This window comes from Dermacentor variabilis, chromosome 4 (assembly GCF_050947875.1).
Source record: "Dermacentor variabilis isolate Ectoservices chromosome 4, ASM5094787v1, whole genome shotgun sequence".
In the NCBI taxonomy this organism is placed as follows: Eukaryota; Metazoa; Arthropoda; class Arachnida; order Ixodida; family Ixodidae; genus Dermacentor; species Dermacentor variabilis.
The window spans coordinates 19,544,575-19,570,738 of NC_134571.1; the positions used below are offsets into that span (position 1 = coordinate 19,544,575).

General features: G+C 50.0%; 1 protein-coding gene across 5 annotated transcripts in view; it reads right to left on the reverse strand.

The window, feature by feature from the left end:
* Jupiter (microtubule-associated protein Jupiter) overlaps window positions 1-26,164 on the reverse strand; it is a 71,496-nt gene that overhangs the window by 39,806 nt on the left and 5,526 nt on the right. The window contains exon 1 of one of the 5 annotated variants that reach the window (XM_075688298.1): window positions 12,325-12,630. The exons of the other annotated variants lie outside the window; for them this stretch is intronic. Within the exon in view, the coding sequence (XP_075544413.1) occupies window positions 12,325-12,344 (20 nt within the window). The 5' untranslated portion in view covers window positions 12,345-12,630. Of the gene's footprint in view, window positions 1-12,324; window positions 12,631-26,164 lie in introns of those variants that run through there. 5 annotated transcript variants of the gene reach the window in all.

Sequence of the window (26,164 nt, forward strand, 5' to 3'; positions counted from 1 at the left end):
GAGAGACTTCGAGCCTCCCGGTGCTCTTGAGAACTCTATGCATAACGCTCAAATGGCTGCGAACTTCGTGCACGATGCAAAATACAGGACCACGTTGGTCTGTTTTTCCTTGCTCCAATCTTTGTTCGCGTTGTCTCTTTTTGTTGTTCCCTAGCTGGGAGCTGTCTCTTCGTTCTTCGGGACACCGCTGCATCTCGCCTTCCAGTGAAGTACAGAATACGTGCTCTTTTCTCGTCGCCGCGTCACCGAGCGCTGTCGTATATGTTTCTTCCCGAAGACGGAGTGATAAACGATCTCGCCTAAGAAAACCGAGGCTGGCAGATACGGCTGGAGGCTCGGTTGCTCTCGAAGCAACGCGCCGGACGCACAAAGACGGCGCTCTACGACGAGACCTTTTCACCAGCTCGCCCATATAGGATCGGATTACATGGAGCGCTCGCGATGACGATAGCTGTCCCTGTGAGAAGCGGGCTTTTCTTTGCGTACGGCCATGCGTTCACAAAGAGAGGCGTTTGCGACAGTGACCCGTTGAGACAGCTTTGGCTGTACACAGAAGCGGCCTCTCGAAGAGTAACAGATTATTTACAACTTCCCGTGTCGTCCTTATTTAATCAAGCCTGATGCGGTCGTTTCTTGCGGCATGGGATTCCGTAGCCACGGTGTAGAAAGCGACGGAAGGAACACATAGGATCGTATGGCAAGGTTGGTTAAGGCGCAGCGAACATGAGGCTCAACGACTACACAACGGGAAAAACGGCTTTCAAGAACGATATTAATGCAGCTTTCTCAGTAAAAAACTGAAGAAAAATTGAGAAAATGCAATTTCCCGCACGGTTGCAATAAGATCTATAATCCATTTTGGAGCAACTCTCAGTACTGTCGAAACACTTTCGATGCCACAATCGCTCGTTCAGCTTTAACGACACAGAAACGTCGAAATATCAAAGAAAAGGATGAAGGAAAGTGGAGATAAAGTGGGAGAGATGCGGGGGCACGCTGGCTCGCCATAAAGACCGAGCTGTATTACCCGTATTGAGGCAGCACAAATTTAATATGCTGAGTGAGGGTGCAGGTCGTGATTCACTCCATGTTATGTAGGCTTATGCACACTATAGCGACCTTAAGTACATTGTGCACGTCTGTCAACATGAACTGAACATTCCAACTTCGCTTGATCGATACAACGGGTGCGCCGCCCCATTGAGGTCAACGGAACACAACTTATCACTCACGAACGAGGTCTTTCGTGCGGGTTCGCTTGCGGGTCATCAGGCTTCCAAGTCAGTTCGAGCTCGATCTAATCAACGCTAAGTCTGTGGCTCGCATGTTTAGCCTATCCAAGGACTAATTCACACGAAACCGGAGGGAGGCTAACGCACGGGTAACGCAACCGCAACCAACACAAGCAAACAGCCCAACAACGCCGTTAGACGCGCAGGCCAAGGCCTTCCCATGAAGGATATCTGGCACACCTGTTGCGTACTCTGCGAGGCACACGGGGTGCCGACGCAACACGTAACTCGGCGGCGCATATATGGAGGAGAGAGAAGCTTATCTCGAGAGAAAAGATCTCCGGGGGGAGTCGTTCGCCCGGCGCGACTATCGAATGGTGCAATTCAGACTGCGTCGATGAATAGACCAAGAAGTGGGAGAAGGAAGGGGCAGGTGGGTGGCGCCCCACTGTGGGGAGCAGTCGCGATACACATACGGTGTTTCAGGGGCGAGAGATACGACGGGACAAGCACGTTCAGCGGCGCTGTACCGTGGTCGCTGCTGCTAGCGCGGGGTTTCTTCTCTGGGAAAGCGACTCGCGCCCACAAAGGGCCGCATATGCGGGTGGCACTCCCCGAGCAAGTGCGTCGCGATTACAATGGTTCCGCAATTCGGGTTTCCCCGCAGCGCGCCCCGTTTGCGTCGCTGCTCGTATATTTTTTTTTCTTCTTATCTTTAGTTGTCATACCCAGGTTATGCAAGGTCGCTGCAGTACAAAACCCATGGTTAGGTTCACGGAGGCATTCCCTCCACCTTAGGTTCATTATTTGCTGTTTTTTTTTTGCTTTTTCGAGTACAGTTTCACTATATAGGTAGGTCACGCCCAACTGTATCAGCGTGAGTGCATCGTGCGCGAGAAAAAGGTATTGTTCCTCCCCCCCCCCCCCCCCCCAATTTACGTCGCACTCTTCTTCTTCATTGCACCACCGGGGTCAGCGTAATTTCCTCCGCTATAACTACACACACAAACACACACACACACACACACACACACACACACACACATATATATATATATATATATATATATATATATATATATATATATATATATATATATATATATATATATATATATATAAGAAAAATGCGTGCAAGAGCCTGTTTCGAGCAAAACAAATTCCTGTTCAGTCAACACTGGTAAAAGAAAATGAGGGTGATTAGAATGGAAAAACTTTAAAGATTCAATAACATATTTCATGGATGAGGAGCACTATATCTGTTAATAGGGAGATTTAGAACGCCGTATAAGTACTATACCGTTACAGCTGCTGTCTCCGCCACCAGCTATAGCTTTGCGCGTGCTAGCCAAGCCGCGCAATATCGGCGCAGCTTAGCAAGCACGCGAAAAGCTTGCAGACAGCCGAAACGGGAGCGCTAGTGTGGGAGATGCAGCGGTTCGCTAAAAATTATCTAAGCCCTCGCGTTATTTTTCACCCCCAACAGGTGTGGTCAGGTGGGCGAAGTTTATTTTAAGACATGCATAATCGCAAAATTGTTTCCTTTGGTCGTTCTGTTGACGTCCTCTCTCTTGCTACACTCTCCGAGGGCTGTACTATGCCATCGCGCACCTTCTACTTAAAAGCAAATGAGTCATTATACGGCGCGTACCTGAAGCTGTGCCAAATGGAGGCATACGTGTTCTGCATATGTGTGGGCTGCACTGCAAAGACGCGTATAATCGCTTCCTCGTGTAAGCCATATGCACCGTTGTCTCAATGGAGTCACGCTTACTGCCGACAGTTTCGAGCATGCAAACGAGAAGAAGCAAGTAAGTTCGAGGCGCGGGGCGCACCGTATTTATGGCGGGTAACAGCACGTTGCATGCTCTTCCATTTGGGCGCGACAAGTGCTTATAGCTGGCCAGCCCGTGCAGCGACCGGTTCGAGAGACCAGCTGTTGTGCGTGCGAGAAAACCGGAAGTTCGCTTTTATTTTTTCGTGTCCAGTTTATGTTGCGTCCGAGACCTTGCTTTAAGACCACTGATGACCGCAGCTTTTGCGCCTTAAGTGGAGATCACGGGTAAACTAGTAGCGATCATAACGCCACCGAAGGATGCGTTCATAGATGACACGCCTTATTACACGTCGTTATAACGCTTAAGGTGGGATGAAAAAGAGAATCGTTATTTTTCTGTGTGGGCTTAAGAATGCACTGCACCGTGGGCGGACAGTTTTTTTTTTTTCTTTAGCTCGAAGTAATTGCCGTTGCGCTGCGCAGCAGGCACGACCGCCTCCAGCCATTTTAAATTATTTTTAAAGAAACGAAGAAGAAAAAATAACAATAGAAAATGAAACAAGAACGCAAAGGTGAGTCGCACGTCGGAACCTAGTTAAACATGTCCCAACTTCCGCCGTCTATACTTTCGTATTGCATATATTTCGTCGGTCTAAGCAAAGTGTTTGGTCATTTTCCTTTAGCGCCTTAGAATGTTTACAGATAATTTCAGTAGACATTTTGTACTTGATATGTACAGGCTGCCTACAGACAGCTACGTCTTTGCAACGCTTTTAATCGACTATTGTGTGCACAACGTCTATATAATGTGCATATACTGAAGAAAAAGTCTATAGAGAAACAGTTTAGTCCGTTATGACTAGGAGGTCGTAGGTCATAGACTGTGTAGAATTGATTAGCAGTTATTCAAAATGTCTCATAATTCGGCGGATCTAGTTTTCGAATAATCCGCACCAGCACGGAGGTGACTTACAAACATACTTGTAACAAGTAGGAGGGCCATACCCCAGTGGATCGAACCACGAGTCGGTGGATCAGTAATGTAGAGCGAGCCAGCTTAATCATAAGGCAATCGGAAAGACATATCATGTTCGGAAAATAACTTGTTTGTTTTTATTAGTTATAATTCTATTCCCCTTACACTCGATGCCATCTTTCTGAGATTCATCATGATTCTGGATTCTATCAGCAAGGGACTCAGCTTTGAGAAATCACTATTCGTACAACTAAACTTCTTGTTATACATACCGGTCTTTCTTTTTCCCTTGGCGAAACCTCACAGTCATAAGGCCACAAAAGTGCTGCTGTTGTTTCTGAAGTCAAGCGGACCGAGTGACCGGCTGTCAGGCAGTGATGAACACTCCAGTCTATCCGAATCTGTCCTTGAACTCTGTCCTCCCTCCCAAAATTTTATCTTTCTCTACCGTTTCTACCTTTCTCGCGTAAACGACTGCTCGCCGTCTCATCCATTCTCTCATTCTTCAGTCACTCCCCAACTCAAAATGAAAAAAAAAAATAATAAGCTCAGCATGAGCCCTCTGATTCAACACGTTTACAGAAAGACGGGGTGGTCATGCAGAAGATAAACACAGGCAGTGCTTGCATGCGAGAATACGCAGGGCGTATGTGCGTGGCGCGTTCGCGTGCTTTTAGCTCACGTTTTGTACGCGTCAATCCCCCGCCGTCCTTCGTTTTGGTTCGTAATCCTCGAAGCCGGCGTGTAGCACTACCGGCTGCGCAGCGTGAGACCGGCAACGGGCTGAAACAACTGCACGCCCCGCTGGAGGCGCACCGAAAACGCCCGATGCACGTTCACTCCCAGATGGGGAGTGTTAGTTCGCGTGGCGAACCTCGGCGCGTGCATTTACAGGCTCCGGCGATCGACGCTGGCGGGCACGACTCCCCGCCTGCGCCGCGGACACGCTCGCACAGTTCGCGGAACGCGCGCCTCGCAATCAAGCCCGCACGCGACACGTTTGCAAGCACGGGCCGCATGCACGTGTGCGGGCTGTGTACCCGACGCGGTCGACAAAGGGTGCAACCAACTGATGCGCACGCAAATATTTTATGTCCTTGCGGTACAGGTCGCGGTTATTTTCGATTAATAGCAAGCAGAGTGAACATCGCTATATATGGTAGCGAGGAGACTCTTCAACACCTTCTCTGTGACTGTCCTCGCTACAATTTACAGAGACGATCGCTCGCAATAGCGATAGCGTGCTTTGACCAAAGACCTATAATAGAGGAACTTATTTTAGAATGCCGACATCACAAGCCATCGCAGCGGAGGGCGACAAAGGCACTGTTGCAGTTTTTAAGAGCAACAGAATCGGACAAGCGGCTGTAGCCTAAGCAGATGTTTATTGTGCTGCAAGTGCTACTGTGCTGCGCGGTGACGGTATGCGGTGACAGTGACCGACTGTGATTGTCTGTCTATGCTCCTTTCTTTCTTTAACTCTATTTTGCTATCACATTACCTCTCCCTTCTCTCTCTCTCTCCAGCGTAGGGTAGCAAACCGTATCTTCCCATCTGGTTAACCTCCATGCTTTTCCCCTTTCTTCTGTCTCTCTCTCTCTCTTTTCATCGAATATTCCACTGGTATGTAGACGAATTTACTACTACTACTACTAAGCTTGTTCACATTTAGCCCGAAATCTTTGTTCATCTGCTGGTGTGCAAATGAAATTTGTTATGTTCTTTAGGCGCATTCGCATTGTTGGTTTGCTGCTGTTTACTGTTTTGTCAATCTACGCTTGTGTTACACGCACCTCTGTGTTTGTATACTAAATCTATACCTAATGAATCGTGATGCACTCTGCTGTATTTATGGCATTATTTTTGTTCATTTCTTTCGGGTGACAAGAAGTAGCCTGCGCTCAGGCACCAAGAAATCATAACAATTATGTAAATAATAATAAATATTGGAACTTGCCACAAATGTTCCATAGTTTACGTTGGAAGACCGGTCAGATAATAAATAAATAAAATCCACGAGTGTAGCAATGCACAGTGTTCCAGTGTACCAAAGATCTAGCGACGCTTAGAAACGCGCTGTGTACTTTTTAGCCGTCATTTGTGCAATTTCCTATTATAAGCACACCTCATGAGCTTTTACGTCGTTTACATCGTACACTCTTGTGTCGCATGAGGAGCAACGAACAGTGGTTTCCCGCTCGAGACGGCACTGGAATGGACATTTAAGAAAACCTTTTGTGCGTTGAGGTCTATGGAAGGTTCAGAGGATTGACCTCATTCGCTTTCTTCCGCACCTTGAAAGCCCCCTCCTTCCTTACGTTTTCAGCACCAGGAAACGACAGCTGTAAGCGTGCTCGGCACATTGCGCGTCTATGCAACGGCCTCTCTTCGTTAAAGAAGATAGAAAATGTAACTATACTTGTTTGACCGTATACGCACGAGTCGCTGTTCGGCTATATCCAGGCATCGGCGTGTACAATCGGTCACAAAAGTTTACGAGACACGGTTTCTACGACAAATGTGAATTTCTGCCCTGTCAAGACATGGCGCCTATAACTTAATTGGCCCCTGTGTATGTCGCAGTGAAAACTATACTGTAGCCTGAAACTTCTAAATCGAGGCTCTGTACCCAGGCTTCGCGGCAATTCAGCTTTTGCGCAAATCCCGCGTCCCGAGAAAACCTTCTGCGGCCGGCTGCGCGTGTATAAGCTTTTATGTATTCAAAAGCATAAATGTTGTGGCAGGTGATTCTCCTCTCTCTCCTTCTCTCTCTAACTATCTAACTCCCCACCACGCCTGTTTTGAGATATATTAACAAGGCGCGGGTGCTTAGGTTGTATAAGGCTTCACGAATGGCGTAAACATCTGGAGATAGACGAAGCTCTTTCTATATTATAGTCGCCTGCTAGCTATTTCAAATGAACGCTGTATTATTCGAACATACAAGTTTTTATGGCACACTGCGCATACGCTTTCGTATCCTTATTGAGCGCACATGTTAAGAAACCGGACACGCGGCATTCAAGTTTGGCGCCTTTATAGAGGGAGGTCTTCGCGTTTGTCTTTTTTTGTGACATCTATATGTGAATGACTCGTCGGCGACCACAACGTAAACGACAACAGCGGCGGCGCCCTTTCATCTCGGACGTCGCACCCCCGTTTATTCACCGGCGCGACACACATGCCGCCTATTGGCGGCGTTTCTTTCCTTTGAACACGCGGCTGTTTACAGTTGTCGTTTAGCTAAATTTATACATGCGCTTAAAACGTGTACGCACGCTCAAAACATGCGAGCTCGCGTTCTTGCCTGCGGCTATTCCTTGTGGACATCCCAAAGATCCAGGACCACTTATACAAATGACTGCTCGATTACAAGGCAAGCACTAAGGTCAGGGTATGCCTAATGTCTCTCGGCAGTTGCAGTTATATATATTTTTTAATTTCCTCTTCGCGATAATACTGCAGAAGAAAGATTTGTACCAACTAAAGTTCGTCTGGTTCGCTTAAAAGTGTGCAGCGTCGTTGAAGCCAGAGCTGAAGGTACCACCTGGTTAGGGAGAGCCAAACGAGCAGACGTGCTCTGACGTACATTCTTACCACAGGCACTTACACTGAAGGTAGTACGTCGCCATATCTTTCGTACCTAAAAATTGTAAGGCACGCGCAACACTACTTTACTCGACCGAACACTTATACTTCAAGAAAAATAACCGAGACATCAGGATCTGACTTGGTCAGTGACCCAAGTTTTCAATCAACATTGGAATCACTACAATGCAGCTTCAAGGCGTAAAAATGAGCGTCTTCGTCACGGAATAGTGTATGGCTTCACCGACCAATGACAGTGGGAAAGGTGCCAGCTCTTTTTTTGGCAAGTCCATGCATATGCGAGCATTTTAGGGAATTTCAGCTGCCCTCGTTTCACTGGCATTGAATGCTCGAAGTCAGCCGGAAGGTGGTATGGAACAAGGAATTTGCGATAAATTTGAATTCACATGAAGTCTGAGCACATAACCTCGAGTACAAAGTTTCAATCTAGTAGTTTCTGTGACCTACACGTTCACATTTGTCGTACAATCCGTATACCGTAAAAAATTGTGGTCGACTGTGTACACGTTAAATCTGGGCATGGGTCTGCTAAAGAAAAAAACAAGAATTTCTCGTCAACTGAGGCTGACAACATGAAGCTAACCAATGCACTTCGATATTTGCAATGGTAAGTGTGAACTGAAATTCCCGCGTGATACAGGGTTGAAAAATTAATGGTAAACCGTGCGGGTCATCGTGCGCGGTTTGGAAAACGCGCAACGCGTTGGGCTCCGTGTCAATTTGTGATGCATCGTGTTGCTAGCTGGACTGCGAAGTGTTTCAGACCATGTCGCATTTTGTACTTGGCGCTCAGGCGGAGCAATTGCCGGCAACTCTTGCAAGGCCGCCCGCAGCAAGCAGCAGCCCCCGTCCTCCTCCCGAATTCTTCAGTCTCAGGTTATATGCATTCGAGGAATTAAGGAAATTTGTGTTGTTGTTTTTTCGCAGAACCCTCGGTCCGCATACTTTTGACAATGGGTGTGCGTAAGTTCAAAGCTGCTCGAATTCACTGACATGGAGTTTTCTATTCGTCATACAGAAAGTTGTCGGAGGAGAAACTGTGCCGCGTATACCGCGTACACGCTCGGCTTCCACAACGGCCCGCGCTGTCAGCGACCACAGCCGGGCGGTCCACTGTGGCGTGGCAGCTAAGAAGAAGCCGCCGCGTGCGACTTGGCGCCGACCCAAGCGGCGGCGACGCGCGCGCTCTGCAGCTCCTCAAGCGCGCTGTGTCGCCTCGCGCCCCCTGCGCGTCGTCCTCTTCCCAAATCCGTTATCTGCGCTTCGCGGTCTGCGACTGTACTCTCTCCGGGCGGTCGTCTCCGCTGCCCGGCTTTCCTATTCGGGACAGCGGCTCCTGGTTCGAGACGGCGCGCGGAGACATCCAAGTAGCCGCCGCCGCCGCCGTATTTATAAACAGCACGGGGCATTGCACCCTACGCCGCCACGCCGCGCCTTCGCAGTGCGAGGCTGGCGAACTGAAGAAATAAACGAAAGTCGGCGCGACCCAGTGCGCGAGACGCGAGGGGAGCAAGGGGCTCGCTTTTCTCCGGATCGGCCGCTGGGAGATCACGCGCGCAAATTATCCCGCCGAGCGAAGTGTGAACGTCGGCGGGAATTGTTGCGATCTGCGGATGGCTGCTGGCGTGGCGATATACAAGTGACGCCTCGCCGCTAGTTCGCGGAACACACCCTGCGGGTTACATTACCCGAGTTTCTCATAGGATGTGCTTATCTGTGCCGTTCGCGGACTTTTACGATTGTTTGTCTAGGACAACGCGCTCAAGCGTGCTTTGCAGACACACTGCAATCACTTATCTGTTACCTTGTGGAATGTACAAATCATCTGCGGAAAAAAAATCTAATTGTGATCCATCTTTAGTTTTATCAAGTTTCTTTGGCCGCCTCCGCTTTCTGTAGTCGATCTCATCGATATCTCGGTTGCGTCCCGTCGAAAATGCCTTCGATTGCGAAAAACACAGTTTAGATCGGGCTAGTAGATGTAAGGCAGCTGGTTAACATCAGAAAGTAGTTCCGAACCGCATTCCAAAAGGTTTCCCTCTAAACATATATAAAGCGCTGCGCACCGGTTGCTCCCTTCCAGCAGGCATGCATTTACCTCCGCCTTGTGTGCGACGCGATTAGCGAAAGTGGTGAAAGAAATACGTTAGCTTTCTAAGCAGGCAGAGCGAGGCCCATTATTGACGCTCGAAACACAATGGGGATAACGACAGCACGCGTGTGAAGTTGGAATTAGGAGCGAGAGTCGAAGAAAGTACGAACAAAACCAGCGAAGGCTGAGGACCCGAAGCGTCACGGCTAACACCCTCTGAGACCCGCCACGTCTCGCAAAGCCGTTGTTAGGCCGCGGCGTGATCAGAGCGCCAAGTGTCTCTTGGGCATTTTGCTGTTGTGCTGCCGCGTCACTCGCTGTGTTCGCTAAAACGCGTCCTTCGCTTCAGCGGAGCTCGTCGGAGAAACGTTAGCGCGACCTGGAAAACCTAACGTGTACCAACACAGCTGGCGCGCGATGGACCAACGCAAAGAAAGAATGAAAGAAACGGGCAGCTAACGCACTCACGCGACCTACTCTGGCTCCTCGACGGCTTCGACGTGCGTCGAGGGCCGTCACGATGGCTGCACGCCGACGAAACGGTTGGCGGCGTGAGGAATAAGCAAGGAATGTTTTTGAGCGCTGGCGCTCCCTAAACTTGGCGGTCTTCTTCTGAATACACGCACACGATTGTTATCACGGAAACAGCGCGCGCCGAAGAGAAATTTGACGAAACGCGAGGAGTTTCCCCGACGGCTGTCATAGCAATAAGGATAAGAGAAGTGTTTTACTTCTGAAAAACGTTGCCGAAACAACCGCGATACACCCACAACATCGTAAAACTTTCTTTCCTTTGGGTTGGTTTCGCATTGACAGTGTTTCAGCTAGTCGACCCTCATCACATACACACACATACGAAAAAAAAAATTAAAAGAGACAGATGAAATTAATGAAAATACTGTACACTAATGTGTTCATTTCTTATTGGTTACCTTCACTAAAGCTGCTCACAAGTGCGACGAAGGTCACCTTTTTATTACTATTTTTTGTCAAGGTTTGAAAGCATAACTTTTAGGAGAAAATTAAGTGATTCAGCCTCTTTACTATAAATAGAACTACCCGCAGTTTTTTTTTTTTAGATGGGTTTCTACGTTCAATATCATTCTGGTCAATATGAACATGCCGTATGCAATATAATTCAGTATGATCAGAGATAAACCAATATAATTGTATGCATAGTATGCAGGCAGTGTCGTTCTATACTTCTCAAAGAAAGCAAGAGGCGGGCGAGGCGTTTTGTAAACAGGAATTGCCTACGCGTAAATGCACATGCTGCTGATGCAGGCGTATACGTGAACACAAGGCGCTAGATTGCGTTTAGATTTGTGCGTCAAGGTCACGAGAAGGTGTGCGTGGTGTGTCTGGAGTGGGTGGTCGGCTTTCTCTGATACGATCAACACTGAAGTGGGAGCATGGCTTATCACGCGGAATGTGAATAGTATCCGCTCGACTGTGAACCATAAATGGAACGTGTGCGTGCATATGACTAAATGGACGACTCAACCACCGGAAACGCTCTTTCTGGCATCCGCGCGTGTTATGGCGCTAAAAGTGACTAACTCATAACTGTACGTGGGATCGTTCCCCACCTGCGGCAAGTTGTTTTTTCATCCACTTTCATTTCCATTACTTTATCATTTCTTTAATTCAATTAGTTAGTACAAGTAATTTCCCCCTGTGTTGTCCTTGGTGTCTTTGTTTGTTGGCTTCTTACGCTTATGCTAGGACCCCTCGGTAAACCCCCTTTCTTCTCGTTCCTCATAACTTAGTCACTCTGGTGTCTAAGTCTGCACCGCAACAACTCCTGCGTCGAACGAACTATGCACCTGCTACTGGGCATTAGTTACGGCTATAGCTTGAACATGGTATCCAGCCTGAAGTCTAAGTTACAGGTTATCCTCCGGCTGGAAAATCTATTTCCTACATATGCTACAACTTACTGAGGTAATTCGTGCATCCATGCCATTTGTCCTAGTGGTAGTAAAACAATATATGCATGAACCGAGCCTAGTTCTATATCTAGTTCGATCTCGACATTGTCCACTTAGTTGGTGCAAACGACGACTCGGGCGATTTATGCGACAGGGTACTGCGGCAAGGCAGCTTGCCCGTTAAGCACTGGCGCTGCGGTGTGAGTGAAATAGGCATTTGCGTACAGCGATCTACGCGAGGCATTTGCGTACAGCGATCTACGCGAGCATGTCTGTTCGCTCAAAGCTGGCACGTGCTGCCGTGTTCCACAATCAGCACAGGCTTCGTTCAAGCTTGCCCAGTGGGCACTCCCAGTTTACGACAGGGCAAAGCTCGCAGCCAAAATATTCAGATCACACCGCTTAACTTTACCGGGCCAATATAGAAGCGAACACAAGACATCGGACAGGTGGACAAAATGACACATACGCCAAGAGCAGCGCCTGGAATGCGCGGCTTGCAAAAGTCGGGGCAAGTAGGTGCTCACATGCCAAGGCAAGAACGCCTCGAAGCGCCCATAAAAGGAGTCCTTCCCGCATCCAGTAGGCGGCCCCCGGCTTCAATTCGCGTCTCGAAAAGCGGATCAAGCCGCCGTGACGGAATCGCGAGTACGCGGCGCCCTTTCCGCCCGCACAAGTCGAGGAATGTCCAAAGATCGGCTCCGTACCTGATGTGGTTCGCAGACATCGCGCAGTGGTGGTGGATGACGGACTCGTGTGCGGCCTAGGCGCTCCGAGACGGGCCGGCAGTGTGCGTTGCGTGCGCTAGCGGCGGCCTGTACGCCTCTCGTCTCGCGCGCGCGTAATGCCCTCCTCCTGTCTCTCGACGGCGAAAAAAACTCGTTCCCCGACGCTGTTGTGTCGGCGGAAAAGAGAGGAGAGAAACATCGGCCGGCGCCCCGGCGGCGGTCACGTGTCGGTGGGTGACGTCAGGTGGAGGGAGAGGACTCTCCTGGATTCTGAAAAGCCGCCCACCGGAACGAGCAGTTGCTGGTTGACTGACCAGGGAGGCAAAACTGTCTGGCAGAGTGCAGAGCGGCACTCGATCTCGCGATGACGTCACATCCTGTCGCCTATAACGTGCCCTCACCACCTTCAGTACCACCACGCTCGGCAGCGTACACACACTCGACCTTTTTTCCCCCTTGCCGTGCGCGCTTTTGCGCTCCGCGAAACCATCCAGGTGTGCGCGAGCCGGTCTGTGCGCGTACTACGGTCTGTGCGTCTCGTATAATAAGCACGTATAGCTGTGCGTGCGTGGGGCGGTGTCTGTCTCTCTTCCAAATGGAATCGCTGCACGCGAGTTCGGAAACCGCGTGTTGATGGCTCGCGCCTACTACGTGTACGCTGGTGGCAGACGACGGGTGCACACCCAGATGGTTGGCGTCTAGCCAGGTGCGTAGACTTTCAGTGCGTGGACTTGGCTTCTAAAGATACTGGTCAGCTGGTCAGTTACATTCCGGCCCTAACTGCTACGTAACCCATGGATGTTGCGGTCATATGCGCTGTCCATGAGTTCTGGATGGCGATCTACACGCGACGTGAGCGTACCGCATGCTTCAATATGTGTACAGCTGTCACTGCTTATCACTGCCACTCACCCTCTTCTTCCCATCCTTTCTATCTCCCGGCTAAAAAAAAAAAGAAAAAAAAAGGAAAATTGACATGTCATGAAGTGCAGAGTGAAAAGTCGGAAGGTGTATATAAAAGGGCGTGCCACGATACCACTCCCTTTTCTGCATTCTTTCCCTGCACGCCCCCAAAACAATGCAGCGCCGCTCGGTTAAACTGTCGATGTGGGAAAGGAAGCAACGAAAACTAAGGCTTCAAAATCCACACCGGCCGCCCCGTTGTTCTTTCTGTTTTCCCCCCGCTTCGCTTTATCCCATTGCTTTAATTAACTCGAATGGGCTACGCGCCAAGTTCACTGACCCGCTGTCGCTTGCGTGCGTTCTTGTATAATGGCGTCTGGCTGATGCAATTAGTGCGTTCGCAGTGCCTAGCCCGAGGCCCGTCCGCTTCTCATCAACCGTTGTCATCGGGTGCGGCATAAGCAAAATGCGAGCACATAATTGTCGCTCGACGCATTCCGGCACCTATTCACTGAGGGGGGGGGGGGGGGGGGCACACAATGGGCGGCTTTGTGCGCCGCGTCCTACAGACGAAAGATCGTAGCGTTTGCTGCTGTACGCATGGAAACATTGGTAGAACCCAAAAGGGACGCGCGCAGCTGCGTGTTTATCCATGGTTTATCATACGCCCAAGGCCAGGATGCTCAGAATAGGCCCCTTTCAGAACGCTGCGCGTCGCTTGGCGAATAAAACAGAAAAAAAAAAGGAAAGAAGGGAAGAGTAACGGAGCAGATTGATTGATGTTCGTTTTAGGGGCGCTGATTTTGCAGCTTTGCAGTGCTTTGCGTGGAGCGCATGCATTGCAGGAATACGTGCTGCACTGATTAGCACTGTAACGTCGGAGTAAAATTCAAGACGCAATTTTAATTGTAGTCGTTAGTACAATGCAGGTCTTACGTACGTGCGTTTATTAGGAGATACTAATCCGAATGAAGCGAAAAGAAAGGCGTTTCTTTGGGTCGTCTGAAGTGAGGATGGACAGTAAAAAAGAATAAAAAAGACTCCCAAAGCAATTTTGCTGCTATATTTTCTGAGCGTACGCTGGATCGGCAACACGATACCACGGAGAAGCGAGTGCAGGTATTTCGTCCATCTTCCATTTATAATTTGCTCTGTAATTTTCTTTTCAACCTTTCTGCGGTCTTTTGGTTTACAAGGACTCTACTGCATGGCACTGGATCACTCACCTCAGAGGTTATTTACATGATCCAGTCCTAGCACACAACTGCAGGTAACCATGACATTATTTGCGTCATCAGGTTGTCCGACCGAGTCTGAACAAGCCTCATCAAGTTCTGGAAGCGCTAGTCAAGTATGCTTAAGAAGTGTCAACTATATAAACGGCGATGTGTTGCTCTGTGTGCGGTATGAAGAAACAGCGCTGTCCTAAAGCACCGTGACCGAAGCACTCTGTCAGCCGAGTGTTTACGGCTCCGTTCTTAAGATCGCCCCAGACGGGAGCGGAGCTGCTTTCCAGGGTGCCTTTTAGCTTACATCACAGCGTAATGATGACAAAACGCTCTGCCCCCGACTGCAGGCCTAAACAACGGCGTCTGGCGTTCCACGCTGTTGAGCGAGCGTGAAATGGTGACTGCAGCAGAAATAATTGCTGGCGCAAAGCGGCACAATTTCGAACAGAATTTCGTCCACGCAATTCGCGTGCACTGTGCTCGTGACACGCGCGGAATGATTACGTCGAGGGCGCCGAGCGTGCAGAGTTTCGAGCGCCAGCAGCAAGGTCCACCCGTACGCTCTAATTTCTCTGTGGGCTGCGACAATGTGCAGTGTCCTCCGAGCGCGGTGTCATTTTGAATGCTATTTCATACGTCCTATGGGGCATGAGCAAAGGGCAGCACTTGTCTTTGCGTAAAGGACAAGTCGAACATGCCAGTGTTCCTCTCCCCCCTTTTTAAAGGTTTTCTGAGAGCGAGATAATAATACGAAGACAATATTCTGCTACATAGCGCACAAATTGAGACAAATAACATAAACTATAAAAGAAACGCGTGTGATAATGTACTTAAAAAAAAAAAGTGAATGCACAAACTGCAGAAGATCATACTTTCTTGGTCGCCACGAAGCAACTAATATGTATCACGAAAAAAAAAAATAAAAGAAAGAAAAGAAAATGACCACTCAAATATGTGCCAGCGGTTTTTACAATAGTTTTACAGGATGTCACCTGGCAGACCTGATCACGAAACGTTTCTGCGTTAAAAATAAAGCCAAAACGTTCCTGACCCTCACAGAAACAGACTATTGCAAAGGCGTGTCGCGCCAACTGCCGGACTAAAGCAGTGTTTGAGCTTTGGTTAATGGTTCAGGGAGAGACGTCGCTGGCCTTCTGTCCGTTTGAATGCGCCTTCTTTAATTTTTATTTCCAAGTCACGTAATTGGTTTTCGGCCTTCTCTGCAGAACAGGGGATGCCATTGCCACCTAATCTCCCTAATCCGCTGAAGCGGTGTTGCGGACCGAGAGCACAAATTTGCGAAGTATCACCTTGCCAAGTTGTTATCATTATTTTTTTCTCGTTGTCACTAACGCGAAAACAATGGCTTAAGCAAGCACCGGGTCGCTTAGGGGCACGCTTTCTGTCCAGGATTACGGCATCGTCACAAAGCCAGCCTCCACGGCGGGCTGTTCGAAAGGAAACTTCCTTGGGGGTTGGTTAACCGTTGTCAGCGACCCAAAGCGCGGAATCAAAGACCATCCATCGCAGCGCGCTCCCAGCGGAAACTTTCTGCTGAGTCGATTTCCTCTCGCGTGACTCAGGGAGGAGGGTCTCGAAGTGCATCTCGCCGTCTCTTTGCCCCAGTGCTGCAAGTTTCCGCGCCATGGGGCATGGGGGCTGGGGTGTGGGGGCGAAGCGGAGCTATAACGGGCGGGCTGGGTTGGAAGAGGGGGGGGGGGGGCGCCGAAAAGCCTCTTCCCAATCTCGGCCACCCCAAAGGATACAAGACTCAGCCGCCAGCCGCGCTGCCTCGTTGGTTGAACGAACCAGCGTTGAACCCAATCTCGCCAATAGCTGCCGCCTTGCCGTCGGCAAACTCAAAGCCCTGGTCGATGTTCCCGGGTGTGCTCCCTGGCTTACTTTATTTGTTGTTCTCGACGGCTACGCTCTCCTAGACGCGCTGATCTGAGCAGGCTTCCCCATCGGTCATCATTCAAGGCGAAGATCACCTAACTCGAAGAGGAGCTGGGTATGGCGCGCGGTAATGTTCCTCCATGCATGGTGCGGACGTGTCTGCTGCCGCCTGTGTAGAGACACCAAACAGGCCTGTTTGCCCGACATGCGCTAAGAAAACGTAAAATGAACGGTTAAACTGCGAAGGCATGCAAGGTGGCGGGACCATATTATACTTCCTTGAGTTTTATGGCTGGCCTACAGCAAGCCTTCGATGGAATGTTACGACTTGAACCACAGCGAGTGCCATCGCCCATATACAACGTGCTACCACAATGCAGCCACCCCAAACAATTGAGTGGTGTCACACGTGGCCACTTATTTGACGTGGTGAGGTTGTCGAATTGGACACTTTCTGAGCTCATTTTCGGTCATAGTACATAATCGCGCTTTACGGCAGAACAAGCATGCCCTCTATCGATGTTTCAATCTGAGTGAGCGCCCTTATACAGAATAGTGTACATAGGGGCGGCGACAAATAGCAGCTCGCACTTGACTAGGCTTTGCATCTGCTAAGTGGAGCACAGATTAAGCTACAATGCTGTAGGCTGGAAAGTTCTGTAGCACATCGCGGTTTGTGTGCCGGAGGCCGAAGTGCAGCCCTGGCTCGACGGCGAGTGTTGGTCACTCGTGTCGGCGTTTATTGAAGACTAAATGAAAAAAATATGTTCACCGTGCGGGCGTGACAGTTAGAGTATATTGTATGCGAGGAAGCCTGTAGCTAAGCTACATATACAGTTCTCGATAAACAATCACGTACGCTCATTGCTCACAATCTTCCTCTTTCTATTCCGCCTTTCCCGTACCCCCCTGTGTAGGGTAGCAAACCGGACACTCGTTTGGTTGTTCTCTCTGCCCTTAATCTCCTTGCTTTTTCTCTCTATCCCTTTGCCGCTCCTTATATCCGTGTCACTTGCAGTGCGTGAAACATTAATAATAGTAGAGTAAGCTCCCTAGCGTTGTCAAGTGAGAACTAAATTTCAGGGAGTTGAAGATAACACAAGATGTCCCACAGTGGTTCAAAATATATAAGTCCGCAAAAAGTGAACAGATAGAGGCGCGCGCATAGAGGTGCCAGAACAAGTGACCAGGGTGACTGGCGGATAGTATGACGTAGGAGATGAAACCAGTTCGGGCTGAACTATTATGTCGCTCCACACCGTGCTTTGCATCCGTAGCGTTTTCCTCTTCACCCACATCAATTGGATGAAACAACCATCGTATGCATTCTTCAAAAATGCGCATTGCCATCGCCTTTAAAAATCGGCTGAGGTAGAGTTTTGGATATTGACCTGCAAACATTAACGGCACTCAACCTAATCCACATCATCAATGACTGCAGTGGTCAGCGTCTTTAATAGTTAGGTGCAAATATAAAAGGAAAGAGAATAGACATAGGTGAATGAGGCGTATACCTTAAAGGAATTCTTTTTCTCCACGCATAACAAAGGCATGTGACGTGTCTGTCTTCGTAATCTCTCTAAACGTCCGCGCCCTGTTGCTAGACTTTGATCACGCTTCGTTATTTATTTTTGTCACTCACTGTAATCACGGGTTTCAGCGGGCCATTTCCCGTGGAGGAAGAGAGAGCTACCCGCTAAAGAGCGACTCGCCGCACTGGTCCCACCCACATATGGAACGCTGGTCCGCGACCGCATATTACGCGCCGATTCGACGCCCGCACAGGGCGGCGGTTGCCCCGTTGACGAACGCAGACAGCCCAAACTCGGGGGAAAAGACAGAATCAAAACAGCGTCGTGGTGTGCCTCACGGTTCAACGAACTTTGCGTGTAACGTCAGTCGGCGTGGGTGGGTCTAGATTTTTTTTTCTGTCTTTTTTTCCTTCACTCTCCCGGCATATCACGGAGAGTCTAGAGGGGAGGGGAGGCCGGCCAGCGATCAATTGTGTTCACGTCGGCGTTGCTACGCGACTCTCGATGATTTGACGCCATTTTCATGTCATTGGCCTTGAATTCGACGCGCGCACAGCCACGCTGAAGTCGATACGCGTCTACTACGCTACTCGGTTTCGTTCGTGCGGAGTCAAACTGCGTAAAGCGCTGTCACGGAGATAAAGGCCTCTGGCAGCTTACGTCAGCGCTTCTTGGAACTGAATGAGGGACATGTCCGCGCTATTCTGTCGCATCGAATAGTTGTGCTCGCTGCATTCTTCAGGATGATGTTTGATGATTTGTGCTTTTCCTTGAGGGGTGATAAATTAATTTATTCTGTAATTTATTCGCATATTGAGTAACGCAAACAAGCTTTAGAACGCGCCTTTTAGTGCAACAGACAAATAAACGTTTTTCATTTTGCAATGTCGCGCGAGACGCTTTGTCGGCATGTTCGGAGCCAAAGCACGGATACAGCAGCGAAAATGACATTTCAACATTTATTCGTAAGCATACAAGATGATTTTAATTTTTCACGTATTGTGCAGCTTCACTAACTTTTCAGTGTAGCACTTTCTGACCTAAGTCTACCGTTTTTTATACGCTGAGAACAATACGTAATCGGTCAGAGCTTGGGTGGCAGCACAGCGCTGCACTGGACTAATGCGTGCTTGTCTTCCACAGGAAACAGCAATCACGATCTGGCTCCGTAAATAACCCTTTGTGTGCACCCGTGTTTGGCCGTGTAACGTGTTCATGCAATCTATCACCACTGCTCCTAGCGAAACAAGGGCAGCCCTTTTAGGCATACCGATTCTACAGGTCTCATTAACGCCGTTTTATCTCGCTCCGCACCTATAAGGAGTTCTACGCTGTTTCTCCCTGTAGGCCCCATCCATCAATGCTTCAACAATGTTGGATGCATTGGACTCGTTTGCCTATACGCGGCATGCTTATCGCCTGCCAGGCCAGACGAAGCGAACGCCCCGAAGAATATTCGTGTTAAGGTATAGATCGAGAGGTGCGAATACGCCAGCCTCAGCGGTCACGCCTGCCGTATTTGCATCTCTATGGCCGTGGCTGTGACCTCTTTCGAGCGCTGCGCGAGACTTCGCCGGGGATTCTTTTGTTCATCTGACCGAAACCAGCCGTCTCGATGATCCATCTGTTTTATTTTAAACAATAGCTGAAAGAGAGCTCTGAGATCACCTTTGTTTGGGTTTGGGGATTATGTACCTGTCTGTTGAAGGCCGTCTACTCAGCCTGCCTCTGCAAACATGACCTTCTAGACAAGCGCCGAAGGGAACCTACATCGAAGAGTTCGAACCTGCGCGGACTCTGAGTAGTCGAACAAGAACTGATCTCGTTCCAGTCAGAGTCCCGCGCATCTTCTCAAACAACAGAAGCACCGTCGAGTCAGTGGTCTCCCAGGACTGTACGTATAGCAAGCCCGGACGAACTATAGCTGTCCAAGAATGGAAGCAAGCCAAGTGTGCTGCAGCGCATTAGGGAAGCTCATATCGAGTATCGGAAGCCCGAGAAGGAAAAGGAAGCCTTTTACGCTCAGCGGAGCGCATGATGACGTCATGGGCAGCCAGTGACGTGTCTTCAGCCCCCCAGACGCGGGAGGAAGCCCAGGGGTCTCGGCGCAAGTTGCTGACCTGCCCGCCCCACCGCCGTTGGTTGCGCAGGGATCGGGGGCGATTATTTTGTAAGTGGGCTTAGGACGAAGCCCCGCCGACCCGAGTCGGCGTCCGTCGGTCTGCGACCCCGAGACGCGGTGCATACCAATGCGCCGGCAGCGTCGCTTGTGGAGCGCGGACTCACGCGCGCTGCAGGGCCCGCTCGATGTGACGCTTTGCTTTCTTTTCGGGACGCTGATCACTTTTTTAACGGTTTCTCTCACTCTCCACCGTGGCACTACTATAACCACGACCCGTGGAAACTGGAGCGTCAGGCATGCTGCAGGCGTCAGCTGTATTCGTTGGTCGGCACACTCACTCACATTCATTCCGGGGAGAGTACCAGCGAGTATTAACATTATGCAAGTGCAAGCGCAAGTGAGTGGAGATGAGTCAGGGCATGCACGACTTCGAGTGTATGGCATATATACCAGGGGCCGTATGTTCAAGTTCGACAGATGACTTTTGGGGATGTCACATGACTTTTCCTCGTCGTAACGCCCAGCGCATCGCCTAACTGGAGCGACGGACGACATGGCGTCGAGAACTACGCGAAGTGAAAATAACGCTATTGGGAATCGTGCTATTTCCTTTCGCCACATACTTCTCTGCTGTCTGTATGAGGGAAATTTCAGCGGTACTCCCGCTAGACAGGGGCGTAGCCAAGGGGGTAGGGTATGTTGGGTGCTATTACCCTCCCCCCCCCCGCCTCCAGCCGAAATTTCTGTATACGGATACTTGGCCAAAAACGACGTGCAACAACCTCCCCCCACGCCTCCCCCCTACCCCCCTAAAAAAAAAAGCAAAAGAAAATAGGCGAGCGACTGAGAGTCGCTCTTACTTGCGGTGGAACATGTAGAGCAATTAGAGACTGTCTGTACAGGCGAACAGTAACATGGATTATGGCGCAGACGTCAGCGTTGGCATTAGTCAGGGCGTGTGGAGCCTATATTAGCGAACCGTTCATCCTTGTCGTCTGGAGGTCGTAAAGAAGGCTGGCGCTTACACGCGAGCATCAAGCGGACACGAAACAGGCGAGCGTGTTTACGACGACACTCAACAACAACGCTCCACTCATGCGTGCGTGGGTGCCTCCGAGTGCATGCATATACGCACACACCGGAAGCGGGCTCATCAGAACGGGAAGCTTTGGATGCGGATGCGTGCACATTGATCAAGTGTTACAAAAGCGCGGCCTTTATGATTGCTATATATATAGTTAAAAACAGGTCTTCGTTAACGGCCAGGCTCTCATAGCGATATGGCCTGCTCTGGCTCGCTTCCGCTGTGATTGCGTTACGAACTAGTCATCAGGCGAACATGCATGAGAGGCACGCTGTTGTAATGACCCTGAATGACAGGCGCGAGCTGGATCCGCCGGTAACGGAATATGAGCAGAAGTATAGCGAGCGGCCGAAGCGTACATCGCGACGAACTGAACACGTATAAGGTTAAGGCTGGCTAGAACGGCAAGTTTGTCAAGTCTGTAGAATCGCACAGTGAAAAACTTAACAGGGCGAAGAAGGACCACGACGCAAGATAGAATTGACAAGGCGAGTGCCGGTCTTGTCCAGCCGATTTACATTGCGGTCCCGTCTTTCATTACGCTGTTCGGCTTCATCAAATTTCAAAGCGTGTATGTATAGTTTGGTATCGAAGTCGTCACGCACAATACATATTATACGCACGAGACAGCGTATAAGCGGGCCCCAATTCGATGTCTTAAGTGGTAAATATATAAGATTACATTTCAGGTCCGATGCATAAGCCTCACGCGACCGATTATCTATTCCCGTGGCGCTGCGCTAAATGATTGGGCAGTAATGAAAACTGACGCCTGTCATATTTGCATCGAGCAGCGGTTATGACCTCTTTTTAAGACAGTGACCCGGTGGTGTTTTCCCGTCAGCGCATCAACGAAAGGACCAAGCGAAGCTCCATGGTGACCCCACAGCGAAATGAAATATTGTGTTGGCTGCTTACTATATATATACATGCGCCTGCAAAATGAGAACGCCGTTGTTTTGTTAAGCAACTGAGCCGACACCCGAGTGGGATGCCTTTGTTTCAGTAAGACAACGAATTGCTGTTCATTTTGCAGCTTGAATCGGCGTGCGTCACAAGACCGCATCGGCAAATTAGTCGTTAGCATGCGTTCATGTATATTCAACCAAAGTCGCTGATAGCGTCGGTGACACACATGATTCGCGTGCCATCGACAATTTACGCAATGAACTGTAACCCCGAATACTAGAGTACGGGCCGGCCAAGTTGCCGTTAGTGACACTGGGTCGTCACAGCTGTCATTAAGTGAAATTCGAAAACGCCCATATGCGGACAAACATGCCTGCCACGTGTTCATCTCTTCTGGGTATTCAGACATACTTAGGGTATGCGAAATAGGCCGTGAAACACGACGCCCCGGAATACGCCTCGTCGCAAAAGTACGCCTATATATGCCGAGTTAATTCATTCAAGTTTACCGCACAGTGCGCAAAAGCTGCGCACGCGTTCGGAACAACGGAAAGTCTCTGTGCGCGCGCGCTTACCAGAGTGGGCGAAAGTCAAAGTCGTTCTGCGGCACTTTCGTTGACACAAGCATGCGAGGACACTGCATGGTTCGCATGCAAGCAGGCGCTAAGTCGACTGAAATGACACGAAGGACAGAGCGTGGTGTTGAACGCCCACCGAGGCTCGTGAGACAACAAAGATGCAAACACATCAAAGCACGACGAAGTGAAGACAAGTGGTGCGGCGTCAAGGCAAACCTGCGAAACGACTCTACGGCGCTGTACGCGCCGTCTCTCACTAAAAGCGTGCATTATCGAGAAAGCTGCGAGTCGCGCCGAAGCGGCCACTATTCTTGCAGCCGAGAGGGTAGTGGCAAGTGGCACATGCTACACGTAGTAGCGAGTTCGGACAGGCCACACAGGGCGAACTCATATAGTATCAATCGCCGCGCGCTGGAAATCCTGATAATGAGCAGCTGAGTTGGCCGAATAACCGAAACGATAGGCTTCCAAACTTTGGAGGGATAGCGTGGATACATTGTGAAGGTAAAATATAATTACTTCGGAGTAACTAATCGCAGTCTGTGCCACACGGACTTACTTAGCCCGGTAAAGGATTGCTTGTCTTTGTCGAGGTTTAGCGGTTATACTGCGCTCTCGGCGTAGATGACATGCCTTGAATAATTGACACATGTAGCACAGCACCATTAGACATAAGCTGGAGTAGCTCTGGGTGATTGCCTCTGACACGCACATACATAAAGGAACACACAGCTCCGACCTATAGTGAGCTAGTTGGCGACTTATCATGAGCGAAAAAACATTGCAAGAACGACAGCAAGCTTAACTGCGCTGTGTTCTGTGTCCCTATAGGCCTTTGTCCCGTCTTCCGAGTTTTCTTCGCCGTGATATACAAGGGCGCGCGCTCGCCAGAATCGATGCCTCTGCAAGTGTACTGCCTATATACAGGTGCGAATCTATATATATATCAAATGTATCACGACAAGCGCCGTCGGCGATGAATCCGGACACATCCAAGCAAGTGAAGAGCCAATGGTTTTACAGCGACAGTCAATAGCTATATCACTGAGAGATATGTGTTGCACTGGAACGCTCGCGCTCCCTCCTTTAGCCTCGCAACAGCGCTGCATGCTTTTCTTCTCGTTGCGACAACTCGTCTAGTTTCTCCACGAGGCGAGCAGCCACACACGCCACGACTATCATCTCCCTGCCCGCGCGTTTGCGGTCGTGCTCGGGGTCATATATGCGCGGCTCGCCAAAGGTCACACGCACCGGCGTGCGCCAGCAGGTCCCCCCCCTCCCTCGCTTTCCTCGTGGTTCCTCGCAGGCATCTACTGTCTCTCTTGTTCGCCTTACGGCGTGCTTTTATTTTCTATTTGTTTTCCTTTTTGCTTTGTCCCGTCGGGCCTGTCGTTTTTTAAGGTCGCCCCTTCACGCACCACTTACAGACGTGCGAGCGACGAGTAGCGCGTGAGCTCTTGCCAAGGCGCTTTACAGGATGTACCAGCAGCCGAAGACGAGTAAGTTGGCAATGTCCGTTCCGCATTCGAGAATTGCCGTGTACAAGGACGCGTGCGTTATAGATTGCACGACCTCGCGAAAAAAAAACCCTAGAGAGTGTTCACCCCCTTCGACGTATATAGGAACAACGCTACCGCATCTCGTTACCCTAAATAGAACAATATAAACCAGAAGAGAAATGGACCAGACGCAACAACGGACGATAGAGAGTGCGAAGAGATACGATGAAACACGGCAAGCTAGGCCCGAATGTACGACATTCCTGCGGTTTGTTCTATTAGAACACAGCAACTAAAGCAGTGTTGAATACTATGAAAAATGAAGAACCACTAAAGTGCGCTACACGACAGGCGACCTGTCGTAGCATAACCGAATTCAAAGAAGATACAGTGTAACATAAGAACCGTACGACAGGCATCTCGTATAACGAGATCCTTTTAAGGTTATGAAGTGAACGCTGAAGCACGATCTCAGCGCTGCTGTGGTGAATATACGCCCAACATTGGACCTTGCTGCCAAGAGACAACATAGCGTACCGCAGAGAGATTACAGTTGTGCGCAATACGACGGCACTTGCAGAAGGACATATCTCAAATGACCAACCTGACACAAGAGACACCCGCATACACGCAAAGTGGTCATATATTTACAGACAATGTACCTGTACGACAAGCCGATTCTCTCACTTGAACCTGAACTCAAGCGTCAGGGTTGATAAAAACTAAATCGAAAGTCGTGGGAACGTCATTCGGAGATCATCGACCCGCTTCGACTACACCAAGTCGCGCCGTTTAAGAGGCGTAGCGCTCGCCCGCGGGAATATTAGCGCGCACGTTCGCAGCTTCGGCGTTTCAACTTGTATTTACATCATGGCGTGGAAAGCCCGTAGAAAGTGAATACGGATTTGAAACAGGCGTAATTGTTTTTTTGTCCTGGCAGTTATACGACAAGCTGGCGAGAATGGACACAAGATGAAGGAGCAGACGAGTACCAGTAAGCGATTCTCATGGACTTAGTGCTTTCTGTGTTTGTAACAGTCCATATATTACAAATGAATGAATGAATGAATGAATGAATGGAAATGACAGATAGCTTAAATGCTCTAATCATGATTTTTTATGATGATTATTTTGGTCATCTGCGGCGCTAGAGGCGTTGATTTCAGTCGAATACACCGACTAGCCCAACAAGAAGCTTTCGATGTGAGCCGCGCCGAGCGAGCAGCAGCGTCTTGCGTCGCCATTAGCGAGCGCTCTCCGCCTTGCGACGCTCGCTCGGGCGTCGGGTATAGCTGGCCAGCGAGGCCGCGGCACGACGTGCGACATCGACATCGACGTTTGTTCCCGGCGGCCGTCGAAGCACCGGGGCGTCGCCTCGCAGCACCTGGCTTCCTCTTTCACCGCGGGGCCTTCACTGCGCCCCCCTCTCACTCATCGCTGGCGCAAATGTTTCCGTCTCCCGGAACCGTACGTTTTTGTTTGCCGCCGGCGCTCCTACACGGGCGTCGTGCGCCCGCGATCCGCATTCAGGCGAGCTCCCATTCGGGCTCGGCCCTCACAATGGCGGCGCCGTTCGGGGGTCGGCAGCGGAGCAGATGGTTTCCGGCGCATCGCTCAGCGAAGGAGCCCGGCTTCTTCTGCGCCTTTTCTTCTCACAGCGAGGTGAAAAGCTTCCTACGCGACGGGGGAATAACGCGCGCACATGCGCACGAATCGAGGAGCCTTCCGTTGGTATCCGCCTGCCATGCGTGCTGCGTGCCCATAAAACTCTCGGGAGACGCTCTCTCAGCTGCAGTGGCCAGCGTCCAGACGTGCCGTCATGTAATGTGGTTCGTGAGCCCGTTTGTCACCTGGCATGACAGGGTCGTTTCAAGATCGGCGCACATGAAAGTTGTGGCTCTCTGTGGCTGAAGAGCTAGACCTCGGCCATCGGAAATGATGCTGCCGAGATAGCGTTCCGAACCGCGGTGGAGTAACTGTGTTCTGCACACTGTCAAATTGCGCCATATTGCCGAACTTAGCCATGTTGACCTTTTGAGCCAACCAGAGAAGCCGTAGCAGCCTCGT